The sequence below is a fragment of the Chiloscyllium punctatum genome, chromosome 15, assembly GCF_047496795.1.
Source record: "Chiloscyllium punctatum isolate Juve2018m chromosome 15, sChiPun1.3, whole genome shotgun sequence".
Classification (NCBI taxonomy): domain Eukaryota; kingdom Metazoa; phylum Chordata; class Chondrichthyes; order Orectolobiformes; family Hemiscylliidae; genus Chiloscyllium; species Chiloscyllium punctatum.
In genome coordinates this window covers 34,349,376-34,368,443 of record NC_092753.1, presented here as the reverse complement: position 1 = coordinate 34,368,443, position 19,068 = coordinate 34,349,376, and the positions used below count along the sequence as shown (strand labels likewise).

General features: G+C 36.4%; 1 protein-coding gene across 5 annotated transcripts in view; it reads left to right on the top strand.

Annotated features, from left to right (window-relative positions):
* The window catches only part of LOC140486191 (glutamate receptor ionotropic, kainate 1-like), a 321,766-nt gene extending 303,468 nt beyond the window's left edge, over positions 1 to 18,298 (top strand). For 2 of the 5 annotated variants that reach the window (XM_072584968.1, XM_072584972.1), the window contains 3 exons: positions 4,496 to 4,746; positions 8,045 to 8,209; positions 17,358 to 17,484. In XM_072584968.1, the coding sequence (XP_072441069.1) occupies positions 4,496 to 4,746; positions 8,045 to 8,194 (401 nt within the window). In that variant the 3' untranslated portion in view covers positions 8,195 to 8,209; positions 17,358 to 17,484. Of the gene's footprint in view, positions 1 to 4,495; positions 4,747 to 8,044; positions 8,210 to 10,385; positions 10,627 to 17,357 lie in introns of those variants that run through there. The other 3 variants (XM_072584967.1, XM_072584970.1, XM_072584969.1) reach the window with 2 other exon arrangements.
* Positions 18,299 to 19,068: the final 770 nt, after the last annotated feature.

Genomic DNA, 19,068 nt, shown 5'->3' with positions numbered 1-19,068 from the left:
TGTTAGTAAGTTGTGCAACTTCATTTCTTGGTTTCAGAAAATTAATCTCAAAATATGACCAAAGAATAGAAAGATCCATTTTTCCAATCAAATGTTAAATATCATCCGTGGCATTAAATTAGACAGCACTGAATGGTTAAAACAGCAAGAACATTTGAAATACTTGTGCTCATCTAATCCTGACCTCCTGAGCATTACTATACTCTAAGGTATAAAACTTTACTTCTCTATCCCTTTCATCTTTCAGACACTCCTTAAAATGTTAGATGACTTAACTATCAAAGCAGATAACCTTGGTTAACTGCTTTAATATTACCTTATGTAGCTCAATATCAAACCTTATTTCATAATCTCTCCTCCAACCCCACCCCATGTGAAGCAGCTTGGAATGTTTTATTAATGAAAGGTGGTATATCATTTCAAGCTGTTCTTGAAGGTCTAAATTGGAATGGAAATCTCAACCATGAAGAATAAACTTGCTTTGACATGTTCACTGAACTACATTGGCTCCTAGTAGGGCTATTGTACAATTTTAAAGTTCTCATCCTTACTTTCAAATCGTCCCTCATTATCTCTGCAGCTTCTTGCAGCATTGCAACCATTCAAAATTTCAACAACTTTTCTAATTCTGGCCTCTGCTACAACCCAAACTTTCATTACTCCCTCTTTGGCAACAGTGCTTAAAGCTTCTAAACTCAAAGCTCTTGAATTCCCTTCTTCACTTTTCCCCCTTCAGACATCTATTAAAATTTAACTTTGTTCAAACTTTCAGCCATCCATCCTAATATCTCTATTAGTGTCTCAGTATTAAATTTGCTCATGCGAAACATCATGAAACTACTACTACTGCTACTAAAGTTGCTATATAGATGCAATTTGTTGATGTTCTGATTTAATATATTATGATTACAATTGCTTATGAATCTCCCTATTTCTCTGTCCTATTCATTGACTGCCAAACACAAAATTAAGTTTAGTTTTTCTCCAAACTCAGAACCTGCTGTGTTAATGCTCTTTTTAATTCCTCTGTTCATTTCAAAGCAGATTCTCTTTTGGAAGATGTCATTCTTAAAGTATTGTTTAGGATATTAAAATTGTTCCATAAGTCTTGCTTTTATTTTCTGACACTGACCTTTTCTTCATTTGTGCAAATAATTGCATATCAATTTCATGTCCGTTGCAAGCTCGTAGTTATTAAATTTTCTTTTTTCTAGCTGTCATTCCCAGTTGTCATAGCTAAATATCATTTTTAATAAATTCCAAATCCTTTCTCAATTCATTTTCACTATCCCTCCTAAACATGTTAAATTTACATTTCAGTTTTAGCTGCCTCTCTATTAGAACCTATTTTCATTTCATGCAAAGCATAAATTTGTTATTTTCCATTGGTGTGAAATGATCTAGTTTGTCAGCGTTGCATTCACTTTTTTTTAATCATACATATTTTCCCATCTGTAGTCAGTTTCCAAAATGTGCTGAGCATCACCCACTGAGATCGTAAGAAAATTTATTGATGTACTCCCCCCAGTTTCCTGACCATTCTGTTTAATTTTAATTTAATTTTAATAATAGGAATAGCATGGGAAATGCACCCACAATTTTCCAACATTTGGTCCAAAGGGAGAGGTCTAAGTGGAAGTGTACACTTTCGCTCTGTACTTGCACACTAATTTTTCTGATACAGTATCTCAATCTCATTTTCACTGATTTACTGCAAGGTGAATCTACACTGATTTTATTTTTGTAAGGTTTAGTGTGCTAGCTTATCGAAGCTTTATATTGTCTTGTTTGTGTCATTGGTGATACGAAGAGAAAAACTATATCAAAATGACCAAATGAACAATGAAAATTCTGAATCCCTAGGACTTAATATGACACTGTAAAATGTCACAACATTTGGTCATTTTCTTCATACATTTTAAGGTCAACTACGATTTCATTAAGTTCATAATGCAGATTTTTTTTAAAAAGCTGTCAAAAGTTCATACTTGAAATACATTTTTTAATGGATTAGTTATTCATGGAGTCTTTGTAAATCTCTGACAATGTTTATTCCTTTTATATTTCATCTAAAAGTTGCAATGAAGCCCCAATTACACACTGCACCCTCATACTGGTTTGTCAACATTCTTGGATAATATCCTATTAGCTCTCTTTTCCAAAATGAATCCTGCCTTTATTAACATACCAATGCAGTACTTATTATAAATACAGGTCATTCTGCTGGAACATGCTTTTCGTTAATGCAAATTCACTGTAATGCAATTGACAAATTGGGGACACCGTTTCTCAAGCGTAAACTTTTAAAACGTGTTGGCTGTAATGTGTTTACATCGCCAACACTTAAGCGCTGTTTCTAAAGGGCAATTTTTCTAAAATGCGGGGTTGCAAAAGAACGCAACCATCATGTTATAGAAGAACTATCTGTATAATATTTCAGAGGCATTTCCAGCAGTTGTGACTTTCAAATGTTTTAGACAACCCACTGCAAATACCTCTGTTAGTCAGAACAACTGACTTCTGATTAGTTTAGAAGTGTGGATGAAAAGGATCAGTTGGACCATCTGAGCTCAGCCGTACAAAGTGTTCAATTTCAGCACCTGTACCTTAAAAGGTTTCATGAATTTTGCTGCCATTACCATTCCTGGAAGCCATCCCAATTGTCACTGGTCAAAATCCTGGAACTCCTTCCTTAATAGCATTGTGAGTGTACTTCCACCAAATGGATTGCAATTCAAGAAGGCAGCTCAGCATCACCTTCTCAAGGATAACTAGGGATGGGAACTAAATGCTCAACTGGCCAGTGATGCCCACATCCTATGAGTAAAGAAAATTCATCTTGTGAAGAATTTTATGACATCTATGTGAAGCTTTATCTTTTACAATTTTGAATCTTTCCTCTCATGTTCTACTTCCATTATTAAAGTAATATCCAAGGTCACCCCTCGGACACCTCCTTTCCAAGCTGATAAACCAAACCTCCTCTTGTTTTGATACTAAGACTCAGCCTGGTACATAATGATTGACAGTGACACCGGGATTAATGGGAGAGTGACAGTGGCATGTAGACTGTTACTTACTCATTGGTGGAACATGAATGTCACAGAAGGGCTCCCAAAGAAGGGCTCTGGTCTTTTCTTGTAAGGATTTTCTCCGGGCAGAGTGAGAACATGGACATTGGGGATCCTCCACCCATAGAGGTACTCTCTGCACTGTTTTTTTTCTGTCTTCGCCTGTTGTGAGAAAAAGGAGGAAATGAGTGTGATCACAGTGATGGCACAGCTGTTAGTGTTGGTGCATGAGGGGGAAATCTAGAGAATTGTTCCAGAAAAAGGAGGCAACACAGAGGTCCCAAAGGGTTACTGATGTGGAAAGTTAAGCGGGAAGAAGGGTTGAGGGAAGATGTGATAGAAAACAGTTAGGTAGTGTGGCATGACCTGTGGTGGGAGATGGGTGCAGTAGCTGAGATAGAGTGACTGTGAGATAGTTAGCCTGGCGGAATGGAGAAGGTCATTGATCTTCTTTCTGCATTACTGTCTGGTCCTCTGGAAAATGGCATTGACCTGATTGATGACCTCAGACTAGGCTGGAATGAGCCTTTTGTCCTGCTTCCTCCACCAGGCCTGCAGGAAAAGGGTAGACGTTTGCTCTGCCCCTTCCACCAGGATCTTGGGTCCCTGAGAACAACACAATGCTATTTTCCCCTCTCTGCCATATTCCTATACTGTCTGTGAATGAGGAGGGCAGCTTCAGAATGTCAGTGACCATCTGGGTGTACTGTTGACTTTTAAAGATGGTGTGGGCACAAGGGATGCCAGGCAACTTTCCATTGAGTGCAAGTTCTTTTGGGAATGATGCTGGGTAGGATGGGGATGGAATCAAACATGAGAGACACCGCAGTAACATGGTAGATAATTAATGACACAAGTTTGATAAGATAGGATGGGAAAACCTGCTAGGCCTTATAGCAAAAAACCCATTAAAAAATTCATTGCAACTTGAGCTTACCTTAAAATATGAAGATTCAGACCATTGACTCGAAAGCAAAGCTTCCTTCACTTTGAGATATGAACCTAGATGTGTCACATTTTTGCATTAAATTCTATTTCCCTTCAGTCTGTCTCTTGATGTGTCTCTCTCTTCTGAAATTTCTGAGCTGCTGCTTCAAAATTTACCAGCTGTCTTGGTTCAGTCGCCCCTGCTCAATTTGAGCACCGTACCTGCAGGTGATGAATTCAAACCATCTTTGTAAGTTAGGAACAGTAGAGAATCCAACAGCACTCTCTTTAACAGAAGTTGCGAAAATTGAAAAAAATGAACAAATTGACATAAAATCCAGACTTATTCAAGGAAATATACCATATTTAAGAGAATAATTTGAGAAGAAACTAGTCATACAGGTTTAATAATTATTGTCCTAACTACTGTGAAATACAATTTCTTGAAAATTCCTCTGAATTACATAATATTCCACTCTTACTTTTTGCTGGTTTAGGGTCTCCATACAGAGATAAAGTCACAATAGCCATCCTGCAGCTTCAAGAGGAAGGAAAGTTGCACATGATGAAAGAGAAATGGTGGCGAGGGAATGGCTGCCCAGAAGAGGATAACAAAGAAGCAAGTGCCCTTGGTGTTGAAAACATAGGAGGGATATTTATCGTGCTTGCTGCAGGGCTTGTTCTCTCAGTCTTTGTAGCCATTGGTGAATTTGTATATAAATCCAGAAGAAACAACGATGTGGAACAGGTATGTTGAATGGTGTAATGTGAAAGCTGTAATTAGAAACAACTATCATATGATAGTAGAGGTTTGGCTCCTACCATTGGCGACTTTCCAATATAAACAGGACAGAAAGTACCAAAACAGGGAAATAACCACATAAAATCAAAAGCTAACTGGCTTTGATGGAAGAATCTCGCAATACGGAACTGACAAGGGCTGCAAACCATTTACCTGTAATCTATGCATTAGGCTAAAATCATTCTCAATAAGATCAGATGTGAAAAAAGGAGTATGTACATCAATTAAAGTTGAGAATCATTGATGTAGCGTAACTTGCAATTGGTCCATCTTCCTTCATGTACCATTGTGATGTTCTAATTAATAGAAAGTAACTTGGTTTGTTTTTTTAATAATGAGATATGAGGTGGGACAATAGAATAAGATATTTAATTTGATTGTGGTAGGTATTTTCATATAAAATACAAAGATGTCAATTGTTAGATTAGAAACAAGGTTTTAGAAAATAGGCTATGCTAAAATAGTTTCTATTCAGCAAAAGGCAACAAACCAATATGAATAATTTCCATTGATGTGATGAACATATCATTTTACATTATTAAAATTTAAATTATTAAATTAACTTGAGTTTTCTTAACAGAACTGATTCACGGGATTTATTTGTAGATTTTTTTTGTTGATTTCTGTCAGAAACCATCACTACCTCCTCAGTAAACGACCAGCGGTATCACTTCAAATTCTATAAATTACAGCCTGTAAGAGTGGAGTAGAGTAGCTTTTATTTGTCATTTCTACCATATACAACTAATACAGTAAAAACGAGACAGTGTTCCTCCAGTACATATAAAACATACTCACTTTTGGAGCCAAAAATACATCTCTAGCTGTGTACCTAATGTACAAGTCAATTGTTCATTTTTCAACTAATATGTGTATGTTTTAGTTATATTTACATTTTGAATTGGCTGTAATTTTCAGCTTTGAAATACAAGTTTTGGCTTATACTTGCCATTCAAGTAAGTGCAAGAGATCAAGCGGGTGACATTTGTCACATTACCAAGAGATGGGCAGGAGTTTAAGACAAGCTGCACATAGGATTCAATTAATAGAAATGGCTCAAGACTGGCTGGTTACATTTTATACTCAGTAAATAAATCCACCTCCACTTTTGAAAGGATTTTTTAAAGCTACAAAGGCCAATTTATGCATTGTGATCTATGATAATGGAACATAGGTTTTGAGAGTGTTCATTTTAGTTTTGTTAACAATATAATAACGTTTCTCTTTGAAAAGTAAGGAGCAGTACTGTCAGAAAACAAGATTCTTTTCCACATGCAATGTCACAATTGATGCCTTTCCTCATTTGTCTCCAAGAAACATACATGGCCTTTGAAACAGATGTTTAAATGGAATCAAAGTAACCAGTTTTGAGCCCAGTACATTGTTACCTGCAGAGATCATGGAAATGGGTCATTTTTCAAATATGAAAATATACTTTCTAATATTTCAATATTTTTATTGGTTTTTCAGAAAACAAATGCCAGAATCTTCTTTCTCTTCCACCTTTCTCTTTCTTTCCTTATCTCACTCTTTCTTATCCCGTTTTTTTAAACTTATTTCTAAATCCAGCTTCTTTAATATGCTTGGCAGTACACAGAAATTTATGATCCAAATATATGCGCTAAAATGTTTATGATATACACCAAATGGTAATGTTGGAGAATGTGGAGATCAGTGTTCTAAACAACCTTCATTTTCTTAAATGATTAAATGAGCCAATTTCTTTTGAGTAGAATGTTAGTGCCATTACAATCAGCTAGAATTTCTGCCTAATATGAATATTGGATGACTTATTATGTAATACACATTTTGCATGTTGCAATGCAATTTAGATGGCACCCAATGTGCATTCTAACTGCAACTAATGTGTAACAACTTCTTCATATTTTGTTTTAAAATGTGTAAGCTCTCAGACAATCCTCAGGACCGACTTTAGCAAACAAAAAGTACTCAACAGTTAATGCAGTTTTGCATTTCCCCAAGCTGATAGTCATGCCAACTTCATTCTGCCAACTCGCAGTGCTGTAAAAGTAGTGAATGGTCTTAAACTGTACCTGCATATTGCAACAATCACAAGTGTTGCAAGAATCAGTTCCAACTCTATCAGTGTGCCGGGGTGCATAACTAATCTCAATTTTCATTGCTGGAGACTCTCAGACTCTCTCTTTCGAGATGGAGGTAGACATCAGACTCTACAAGCAGTCAATCACATTAAAGGATTATCACAGTGCCTCCAACAGAAACCTGAAGGCAACAAAATAAAATCACTTCAAGAAAGATTCACAAAGAAGAAATTAAAGATTGAGACATACACATAGGGGAGAAGGTAGTAGCTAAAAGAATTCTGGAAAAACTTTTTTTTAAGTAAGAACAACGTAGCTTTAAAACCTCAACATTCTCACTAATATCAGTGATTTGCTAGGTCTGGGAGAATCCACAATGCAGCCTGTGTTGAAACCTTGAGTATCTGACTACAACTTCAGGATTTCCAGGCTAATTTGGACAAGACTCAGATCCTGAACTAGTGATGCTTTAGAAGAATACTGATGATGAATACTGACAATTCAACATCAGTGTCCATTCCTGCTCCTGAAAGATTAGATTAGATTACTTACAGTGTGGAAACAGGCCCTTCCACCCAACAAGTCCACACCGACCCACCGAAGCGCAACCCACCCAGACCCATTCCCCTACATTTACCCCTTCACCAAACACTATGGTCAATTTAGCATGGCCAATTCACCTGACCTGCACATCTTTGGACTATGGGAGGAAACCAGAGCACCCGGAGGAATCCCACACAGACACAGGGAGAATGTGCAAACACCACACAGTCTGAGGGGGGAATTGAACCCGGGTCTCTGGCACTGTAAAGTAGCAGTGCTAACCACTGTGCCACCATGCTGCCCACAAAGATCCTTAGATCCACAAAGTCAAACTACCATTTCCAAATCTCTTTGAGTTAATCAAAAATAAGTTGTTATACATTGTTTCCATTCTGGACTTTATTTTCATAATCATAGCTTCCAATATTGCATTTTAACTGAATTGTTTAGAAGTGACATTTGTGCGGTATTTACCACTGAGCATTATTGTCTGTTTAAATAAAGTCAGTTCATTTATTTCAATTTTGAGTTATAAAGTCGTTCTTTTTTTAACTTTTGCTTTTTAATTTTCAGTACTTTTGTTTTTATTCGCAATTTCTTGTGATTAAAGGCATGTCTACATTTTTTTTGCATGCAAGGCCTTTTGTTTCTCTTATGGATCACAATGTAAGCAAACGCACCCATCCTATTCTACATCTGGAACCACGCTATCCACTGAGTTAGAATGTGGCAAACTAATCCGGGAGGAGAGGCGATTGCGACCACAGTCCTCCATCCACACTGTTTAGACATAGCAGTGAAAGGTTTGTGCATAACATATTTACAGTCAGTCATAGGCAGTCTTAACTTTGTCCTTCACGGTGAAAAACAAAGGTACATAGTAAACAAAGCAGTTGCAATAACGAGCTTGGAGATGATACTCTTAAAAGACTTACTTTAGCATCCAAATTTTTTTTAAGGTTACTTGATTCAATTAATATCCTTAGACATCAAGACATCACAGATTTATTTATAAGATGTGATTGATATGAATTCTGATGCATCAATTTTAATAAGAGTTGTCTACTTTATATATTTCACCTATATTATTTTTGTTTTGCAAACAACTGAATAGCAGAACTTGAACAGCAATAATCACAGATTCATTGTGCATGTAGGTATTTGGCCATTGGATCCATTCTTTCATAACGAATTGAAGCTCAGAAGCAGCTCATTGGCTCAGAGCCAAGTCCAAGCTGGCTCTCTGTAAAGCAATTCAGAATTTCCATTCCCTGTTCTATCCCTACACCATTGTTACTCAAGAGGCCACCCATTTCCTTATTAAATTTTCTTCTTCCACCAGCCTTATGGTCAGCAACTCAGATCATTAATGCAGTGATACAAAACAGATTTCTCACATGACCCCTGCATCTCTTATCCAAAACCTTAAATCTATGCTTCCTATTCCTTGTAACACCAAGTCTTGGGAATGGTTTTTCTGGATGTACCTCATGAAATCTGCCCATAATTTTGTACATCTATCAATGCTGTCTATTCTGGTTTTTCAATTAAGTATGGCTGTTCTTTATCTTATTTCTATTCTTCTTTAAAAATAGTTGTTCAGTTCCATTTCAATGTTAAAATGCCTCATATCCACAAATTCTAATAATCCCCTTTATGAAAACATTTCTACTTAAATTTACTTTCCTATTTCCCAAATTCTAATGCCTATGACACCCCTTGTTATTGTTAACTCATAGAAATCTTTCACAATTTGTCTTCTCAATATTATGAAAACCTCCATCAGACCTTCCTTTAACCTTCACTGTTCTTTGAAAGTCCAGACTTTGTTAATTACTGTTACCGGGTGTACTTGGTGTTATTGGTGTATTTGGTGAATTACTTGGTGTAATTCCAAATGACCTCTCCGTGTCCTTCTCAAGCTCTGCTTTTATTTCCACAGTGGAGTATTACTGCACATAATACTCCAACTGATGTCTAAACTGTGCCTTCTAAATTTAGTTTCACTATCTTGTTTCCAAATACAGCAGCCTTAAAATATAAAATTCAGAATCCTATTTTGCTCTTTTATGATCTTTTCTCTTCCCAATTTTAAAGATCCATGAATTAGCTTTTCCAAATCTCTGTGTTTCCACCCCAGTAAAATATGCACCGTTGAGAATATATTTCCTTTATGGTGATATTACATTGAAACAAAATGTGAGCTTATAACAAACTGATTGGCTAGTAATTCACCTGCTTCTTGCCCAACATGTATGAAGAATATGACTTGCTAAGTCATTAAGTAAAAACCCTGGGAACTTTCTCCAGACACTGGAATTTTGGAAGGTGGTCAACCGAAGTCCCAATATCTAGCCTCAATTTTGAGCCCCATTCCTGGGAGCATGGTGGGAAATGAAGAGCAACGGAGCTATAATATTGGATAAAATAGTATTTTACCAGTGGAGATAGGCACTTTGATACCTGTGAGGCTATCAAGTGAATGCAAGGGCAAGGGTTCTTTCTAATTGGCATATTGTGGTCCATAGAGGTCCCAGAACAGCAACAAGCAAGCAGTCCCCAGCCTTATGATTAACCCCAGTATCTTCCCCTCCTCTCTCCAGGGCCTACCTGTTTCGCCCCAGAGATCCCCCATCCCAGTTAGCTGGATACCAGGAATCCTCAATCCTGTTTGGTCTGGGGACTTCTGCTGTCGAAACAACAGGCAGAGAGGCAGAGCCACCATCTCCACTAAAGCTCCTGCTTGTTTCCACTGTAGTTCCAGAGGTTGATCAGGTAAACTCGATGAAATTTCCAGAAAAAAAAACTTAACAATTTGTCAGTTTAATCCAAGTGCAATAACTAACTGTCTATCCAATTTAGCCATTGAACGACCCTCCAATTTTAGTCCCTTTAAGATCTGAAATTGTCTTTCTTTATACTTTCTATGATGTTACTAATTTTCACAAATATCTTCATTCAATGTAACCCCAACATCAGGTAATATGAAGGGAGTTTGAACTGATGATATAAGGACATACAACTTCAGTCAATATTATCTGTTGGTCTCCAGTTACTTTCACAATTATCTTATCTTCATCCTGGATAATAATGATAACAGCAAATATATGGAGGAGGAACCTTCACCAACTATTGTCCATCAACAACACTGTATATCTTTTACTTTGATTCTCAGAATTGACTTCAGCTGCTTATAACCTGTCATTATCCATTTTGTTCAATTTGTTTTATCACATTTACATGAATGTCAGTGAGAGATGTGAGTATCTCTGTGCTACAGAGTGACAGTTTTCATTATATTGAGCAAAACATATAAAGAATTGACCAAGTTTATGCTGGAAATTGTTTATTATGCTAGTGTTTTAAAGTACCAGAACAAAAGCATAATGTTACAAGCAAGAAGATTACACTCAAAAATTAACCATATTTTGGAATAAGGACAATCATTAAAACTGGAAACGTGTGCATCAAGGTATAATTTGATAATTCTGGAAAGATGTGAGGCTGTTGGTTAAAAAAACTCTTAAATTATAACTTTTTATTTTAGTTCAATTAATAGCACAGACCAGATTTAGTAGATACAAATAAAAAGCAATCATCTGCCATTCAATGTTTTCAGCACCTCTGACTTGACTGCAATTTTATATCACTTGATTTCAGATCAAATACTCGTTGAAACAGTAAAGCTTGAAAGGATAGGAAATATTATAAAATCCAATAAAACATTCCTTTCTGAATAACTTCAATCCATCAAGTGTATCCAAAATATCATTTTATCCTTTTTTTTACCACAATCATTCCAATAGGGAAAATTGAGAATACAGTAGAATAACATACATTTAGATGAGAACATTGATGCTCAATTATCTTTGAGTTCATGTTCCTAATCCCTTAATTCTCAAATCTAAAATGCTACACTAACCTCAACTGTAGATAACTTCATTTAGATTCACAATAGTCATTATCAAATTTAAGAGATTAAGGTACATGCATCACAGCTACATTAAAATTCACAGATCAAAGTGAGAGTTGAAATAGTATTAATCACTGATGCCACAAGAGATGTGATCTGCTCTTTAACACTGGCAATTTGTCATGATTTGGGGAAGATACTGACAGGCATTACCAAAGTTACCACCAGTCAAGCTGACGAGAATCAACAAATCAATTCTAGAAGAGTTGCAATTTCTAGTTAAATGCTTAAAACCATTGTATGAGTAACCAAATAAGATAAGATCCCAAAAAGAATAGAAATGTTATAGATTTTTAATGTATTCCATGAAAAGTTGCATAGTGAAATAATTGTTTAGTACAGTGCTGATACTTCTATTTTATTGAAATACAACAGGGAAATTTTGGTTTAAAGTTGAACAAATTTCAGGAAATAACGGATAATTAACAAATCTAAGGAGTTTTTTTTCACTAATTGGACATGGGCATCTCTGGCTAGGCAAGCATTTATCATCTAGCCCTAGTTGTCCTTAGAAGGCAGTGGTGAACTTAGCCATAATATGATAAAACTAACTCAAGAGAGACATTCACACTGAAAAAGAATACAAGTTTTTTCTACTTAAATCATTCCTTTCATGACTTCAGGGCATTCAAAAGCACTTTACAGCCAATTATGTACTTTTGAAATGTCATCCCGGTTCTAATGGCACCTGGAGGCAGATAGGGAAAAGGTGACCTTGGAAAAGATTATCTTGGAGGCCACCCCAGAAATAATTTTCAGAATTACTTACGTTATTCATATAGGATAAATCAAAACACGTCTGAATCAAACTGACTCAAAAGATCAATATATAGAACACATTAATTCCATGGTATGCTTTAACAAGATATGACTCTATACTGTAATCAAGAAGGTGTTGAAATATAAAAGGACGTAAAGATACTTTTAGATCTTAAGCTCAAGTATTGCTTGAGCAGAAAATCAATGATTATTATAGACAACATTATCAAATGGTCTTTCCTTGGGTAAAATAATGTTTCAGATATAACCATATAACAAGACAGCAGATCTGGTTTGTTCAAATGTAGATTACACCCACTTCACCTACTCAAGCTCATCAAAATGGACAACTTCATTAGACCCAGTATGGTTTAACGATTAAGGCAAACTTTAATTCTTTTCGTTGGCCAAGGACAGAGTGACACTGAAGACAACCATCAGTTATCAATGGGAGACACTTTGTACTATGGTTCCAAGGTAATAGGATGTTTAGTAACCATTTTCAAAATATTAGGTTTTTACTCTGTATAGGTAAGAGAACAAAGACCCAGGGGTCCTTGGACAACAAGAGAGATAAAGAACAGAATGAAACAAAAGAAGCAGGTGAACTTCAGGTGAATTTTTCAAATGAAAACCAACCCATATGCTTAAGAGGACAGGTGAACAGGAAAATAGAACTGGTAAAAAGGGAAATTGAGAATAGACTGATAGTCAACATAAAAGGGAACACTTAAATCTTCTACTAACATGTTAATAGTAAACAGGTGTAAAAGGTGGATTGGGGTTGATTGGGAAAAAAAAGTTCACATATGTTTAGAGACATGGACTGCAGCTAGGCAACTTAATGACTAATTTGTTTCAGTTTTTTCTGAGAAAGGTGACAAAATATCAGGAGAAGCAGAAATGGTAGAGGTAATGACTGGGATGAAAATTGATTGCAAAAAATGGACCGGTATGAAGGCTATACTTAGAATAAATAAGTTGGCTGGGCCAGATGGGTTTGCATTCCAGGGAGTGTTGACAACAGAAGGACATGCCTCAGTCTTCCAATCATCCCTAGGTATGGGAAGGCGCCTGAGGGTAGGACAGGGAGAAATGTGTCACCAATAATGGAGAAAGAGAATGAGAATATCCCTTCTACTGACAGCCAATCAGTTTAACGTCAATAATACTCACTTGGAGAGACTTCAGTTAACTAAGGAGAATCGGTATGGATTTATAAAAGTCAGATTGTTTGTCTAGTCTAATTGAATATTCTGATATGTTGTAGAAGGTTGATTAAGGGAATACTCTGTATAAATTTTAGAAAGAATTTACTAGAACTACATAAAAGGCTGATTACCTAAGTTAAAGCACCTGGAATTGGAGATTCAGTGTCAGCTTGTCGAAAAGCTTGGCCGAAGCATGTTATTATTTCTGTGGGTTCAGAAGGACATCCATCAAAATCCTAATGCTCAAAATGCTCATTTATCATCACACAGATTCCCCAATTGAGATGAGATTCACTACTTCATTCTCCTCCTACTTTGATTCCCATCCCTTTCTCTTTGAGTAAGGAAGCAACACACATTTTTCTCTAATCATGTAGCGAATTTAAGTGAGCTATTGAGAATAGCTGCCAGAGAACATCATAAGACCTGTATCATTTCTTTCATACTTCAGGATAAATTAAGCCTGCCATTTTTTTTCTGTAATGTCCTTTCGATACCATCCATCCTTTTGTTACCTTGTTCAGCAAAGGATGTTATATTCTAATTCTACCTGACAAAGACCACATCTGACTTAGTTACAGTTAAAAACAAAATAACATTTCTTGACAACATTTTTGCAACATTTCCATCACCATTCACAAATGTCACTGAGAAGTCCTGGAAAGGTTATATTTGTTCTCCAATTGACATTTGACTCCTAATGTAAATAAAAATTGTGTTATCCATTATCCTGACTTTTTGTACCATATGTTGTTCTTTACATTCATTTGTAGCTGTTTTGATAGAAGAAATCTGCACATACAAACCTGTCTTATCTACCCGATTACTTCGCTATCAATTCATTAGTTTTGGTTCCAGTCACTGCTGTTCTGAGGGAATGTAGCTGCCAATTTTCACAAGAGTCCGACAATTGAAATAATTCAGCAATTAATGAATTCCCATGTTGTAGACTATTATCCATAACACCAGAATATTGTCCTGCTCCTATTTTAAAAGTAGAATAGCGTCCTGAATAGCAAGAGATACCCTCAATTTAATATTTGCAAGCTTGCTGATCCCAGTGAAATTCTGTGGAAGTGGGTAGGTTTTAAATGCGTTAAAATCTCATTGAATATTTCTGACACTCCTTCAGTAATAAACTAGAGCATCAGCCAATTCAACAGTCAAACCCCAGAGCAGTGTTTCTTTTACTCATAGTGCCATAACTATTATCATGTTATTACCAATTATAATTTATAAGCAGACTATTAATTTGCTTTTCAGAGATTCAGGTTCGAAACCTTTTCACCAGAAGGCCTGTTTTGATAGTTAACATGGTCTCATTGGTTGTTTTCTTCTTCTTCTTACATTGTAAGAAATGCATAGATACCGTACCAACTTTACATTGTGCAGTCTTACAATCTTGTTGCACAGTCACAATAATATATTTCTGTAATAATGTGATCTGTTGTAAAGTATTTTGAAAACATTCACTATATCCCACTGTTTTGAAGTCAGGTTTCCAAAATGGTTTCCTGTTATACAACATATATTTCTTCATACATTTTCAAATATCATTGTGTTTAATGAAAAATAGGCCACTAACTTTCATGTGTCCTGATAAATAAGGACTCTGTTGCAAGCTCGCTCTGGTTTTTACCTTCAGTTTAGTGGTTAGACATGAATAAAACTTAACGAAAGATTCTGAAATCTCCCTTAATTAGTTCAGCGTCTTCACTACAGATATACATCAGCACAAGCGGATGCAATGCCCTTTGGTCAGCACAATTCATCATTTAGATGAAATGCCAGTTGCTTCATCAGTTCATCTCATCCAAACTGACAGAAGTTAAATATTGCCGACATTTCAATTTGCAATCTGCAATCAAAATTACTGTTCAAATTCTCTGCCGTTACAGTTTTGATTAAACGTTCTTTCTCTTTTCTACAAATATACTCACAAAGTCACTTGACTGATTGTTTTATATGCCTGATTGAACAATCTGATCACATGACTCAGCCACATCTTAGTGTAGGTCATCGATCCTGTGATTTCTTTTGCCAAATTTACCACATGCACCCTCAAAGACATTCATCATCTCAATCTATATGAAAATTGTAATTATTCTACAATGCCACAGTGGTCATGGGCCACCCTTTATGTTTAGCTGTGTCATTGCTGTTTGGAACTGCCCCCTTCTCTGAACTTATAGAAACAATTTAATTATAGACATTACTAATCCTGCATAGAAATGGAGAAATAGTTGTGGTACCAATGATATTGTAGGTAATGGTTTTAAGTAATATTTTTTCAGTAAGTAATATTATAGTTGAACAAAAATGAGTCGTCAAAGTGCTTGTCCATAATACTGTTGTAATTTCAATTTAATGTCACTGTTTGGAGAAATCCAGTATACCATAATGTCATATTCTCAACCATACAAAAAAATACCAAATTATTTTCTTTCCTGACATTCACATTTTTCCAGGGTGGTTGTGGTGGTGGGGGTTGGGGAGAGGTTGGACAGTGTATGCAGAATGAGGTTAGGTTTAGTCAGGGGAAACTGGTCAAAGAAGACCACTCCCTGGAATTGTCAAATGGATCAGCTTTGGTTTGGAGATGTTTATCTGCTGGGGCAGCTTACTGTTCCAGAGGGAAGTTCACAATGGATGGCCAACCAGTTATAGTTTAATATCGAAAATGAATGTTGCTCAACATTATTTCTCCACAGAGCAGAATCCCTACAGCATGAAAACAGGTCATTCAGCCCAAGTCCAGACCAACCCTCCAAAGAACATCTCATCCAGACCCATCCCTTACCCTATCCCCGTAACCCTGCATATCCCATGGCTAGTGTACTTAATCTGCACATCCCTGAACACTATGGGCAATTTAACATGGCCAATCCACCCAACCTGCACATCTTTGGACTGTGGGAGGAAACCGGAGCACCCGGAGGAAACCCACCCAGACACAGGGAGAATGTGCAAACTCTATGCAGACAGTCGCCCAGCTGTTGGAATCAAACCCAGGTCCCTGGTGCTGTGAGGCAGCAGTGATAACCACTCAGCTACTAGGATTAGTAATGTCTATAATTAAATTGTTTCTATAAACTCAGAGAAGGGGGTAGTTCCAAACAACAATGACACAGCTAAACATAAAGGGTGGCCCATGACCACCATGGCATTGTAGAATAATTACAACCACTGAGCCACCCTCTTTATCTGAAAAAAGGCTTGCACAGAACTGGCCTTTGTATTATTTGCTTCATTCCTACATTATCTTCTTTTTCTTGATTCTGGATGATTTTTTCATTTACCTCTGGGAGAACATGCTCTGGACCTTTTCATTATGAAAGACTACTTTAGTCTGGTTTGGTAGAGTGGGGGAGGAGCCCCAACTAATGTTTCCACAAGGTGCACACATGTGGCCATGCAGTAGCTTGGAGTATGACCTGTAAGCCTGTGTCTGGCCATACAACAAAATCTAAATGGCCGCTCATTGAAAAAACCTTTAATGTGCTTAGCAACAACACTTAATAGGGAACATTGGGTAGCACACAACATCCATGGATACAAGAATCCCCTGGATGGCATCCCACCATTCAGAAACCAGAACTCTTGTCTATTCTTGGTGCAGTTGTCTGGGGTAAGGCTTGAACCCATAATCTTCTGACTCAGAAATGTGAATGCTAACACTGAGCTACATCTGACTCCACTAATAGTGTCAATTATAAACAGTACAAAATAACAATAAAATACATGACTACTGATTGATTTTCTGTGTAGTGCACATGGGGAATTATAACTAAGGGATTATATGCAGTACAAGAGTGAGGAATGGTGGCATCACTTGTGGTAAGGTAACATTATGATCCGACAACTTTACATAGGCAGTTTCCATTTTAGTTATAGATAAGGAAATGTGTAATGAATGATTTGACAGGAAGTGCATGCAGACATGAGACTTGTAATATATAACATAGCGACGGCCAGTACAAAGTATTTGTTCATGCTCTTATTTCCTAGTGCTTTACAATCAGCACAGTGATCGAGGAGCTTCGTGTTTCACTTAGGTGTCACAAAAAATTGAACAAAAATTCCAGAACCAGAAGAAAATATGGGTTGTCAAGCATCCTCATGTGTCATCAAAGGCGAATTATACGAAAAGAGACAATAACATGAAATTGACAACTATACTCTCGGCAGATGACATTATTTGATGTTATCTGCACTTATACTGTTTACCTCATGGATTATTGGACAGTAAACAATGTTGTGATTGAGAAACTCTTTATACTGATTTTTTTTTCGAAGTTATCAAATGAAGAAAATGTGAAAGATGTCGTGATCAAACATTTTTTCTTGTGCAAAAGTTGCAGTTGATATATTATTATATGAAGAGGCACTGCAACTGAGAGCTTAGTTCCTTGCTAGTACCTCAGTGCTAGAAGCCGTTGTAATACATCTTTTTTCTTGGTCTTTTAATGTTTAATGAAATTAGTTTATTGAAGTATAAATAGTTAAACATAATCAAGATTACATTCTTCTCTCAGTTATACAATTTCCTGCTGAACTCACTTCATGTGTTCAATTTTCACAAAATCTTTGTACTATTGATCGTTGCTGTCCACTATGTTGTTTAATAAGTGCAACCTCCAATATTTTCACTCTAAGTGATCTGGATGTTCACTGTGTTGTCCCTCCACTCACAGGTGGCTCTGATGCAAAACTTTATTTTGTAATAACTAGGTTCATTGGACTTTATTTGTGGGAACTTGGAAACAATGTACAAGCAAACTGTACATTTGTTCAGCTACTGTACTTCATTAATGTTTAAGTTTAGATGCATAAGATTGCAGAGGGAGTAGAAATGATCAGTTTTGAGTTTTGTTGTTTCTGCAATTTAAAGCCTTCAATTATTCTGTTTTTACTTGTTTCCTGAATAAAAAAAGATGACTATTCATGAATCTAGTTGTACTTTCTCAATATGTTCAGACATTTTAATAAAGTGAACATTTCAGATGATAGAATACTGCAACAAGGAGTCATTTGTTGAACAATGGCCTGTGTTGGGAATAACAAATCATTTATAGTTTTGGGCCTTGATATTAATTGGTGAACAGTGGGCACCAAAAGTGCAATTTACCAATAGTGGAAACATAGGAAATCAGGCAGCTCCTACAAGTACAGACCGGGGGAGAGGAACTAGGCATAACTATCACTGGAGGGGTAGGAGCACTGGCATTGTAGTATGCTGCAGTATTTTTATTGATGCTGGAGACACAGGAATACTTTTCCTGGCCTGTCCCTGTCCATGGCCACACCTGAGAAAGAAAATTCACCTTTGTGAGACAGATGCTCACTGCCTGGTAGAAATCACTGTATTGCAAGGAGTTTTTGACAACTGGCATAAAGGACCGCAATTTATCATCTGCCCATTTATAAGCCCAACTGAAAATTACATAAAGCAGATCTTGGATGGTTGAAATTTGTGTGCGTGAGAAGTCTTGACTTTGATTCTATATGAAGAAAAGATACTCATTAAAATATTTTTTGCTGTTGCTCCATTTATAGATATGAAATAAAGTTCAAGATTTAATTCCTATTGAAGCTATTGGTAATCCAACTTTGAATAGAAATTGTAACATATGCTGGCTTCATTGTTTTCTGCCTCTAAATTGGAAATTTCCGCTGAACAGATAACACAACTACAGCCGAAGTGTATAAATTCGAGTAC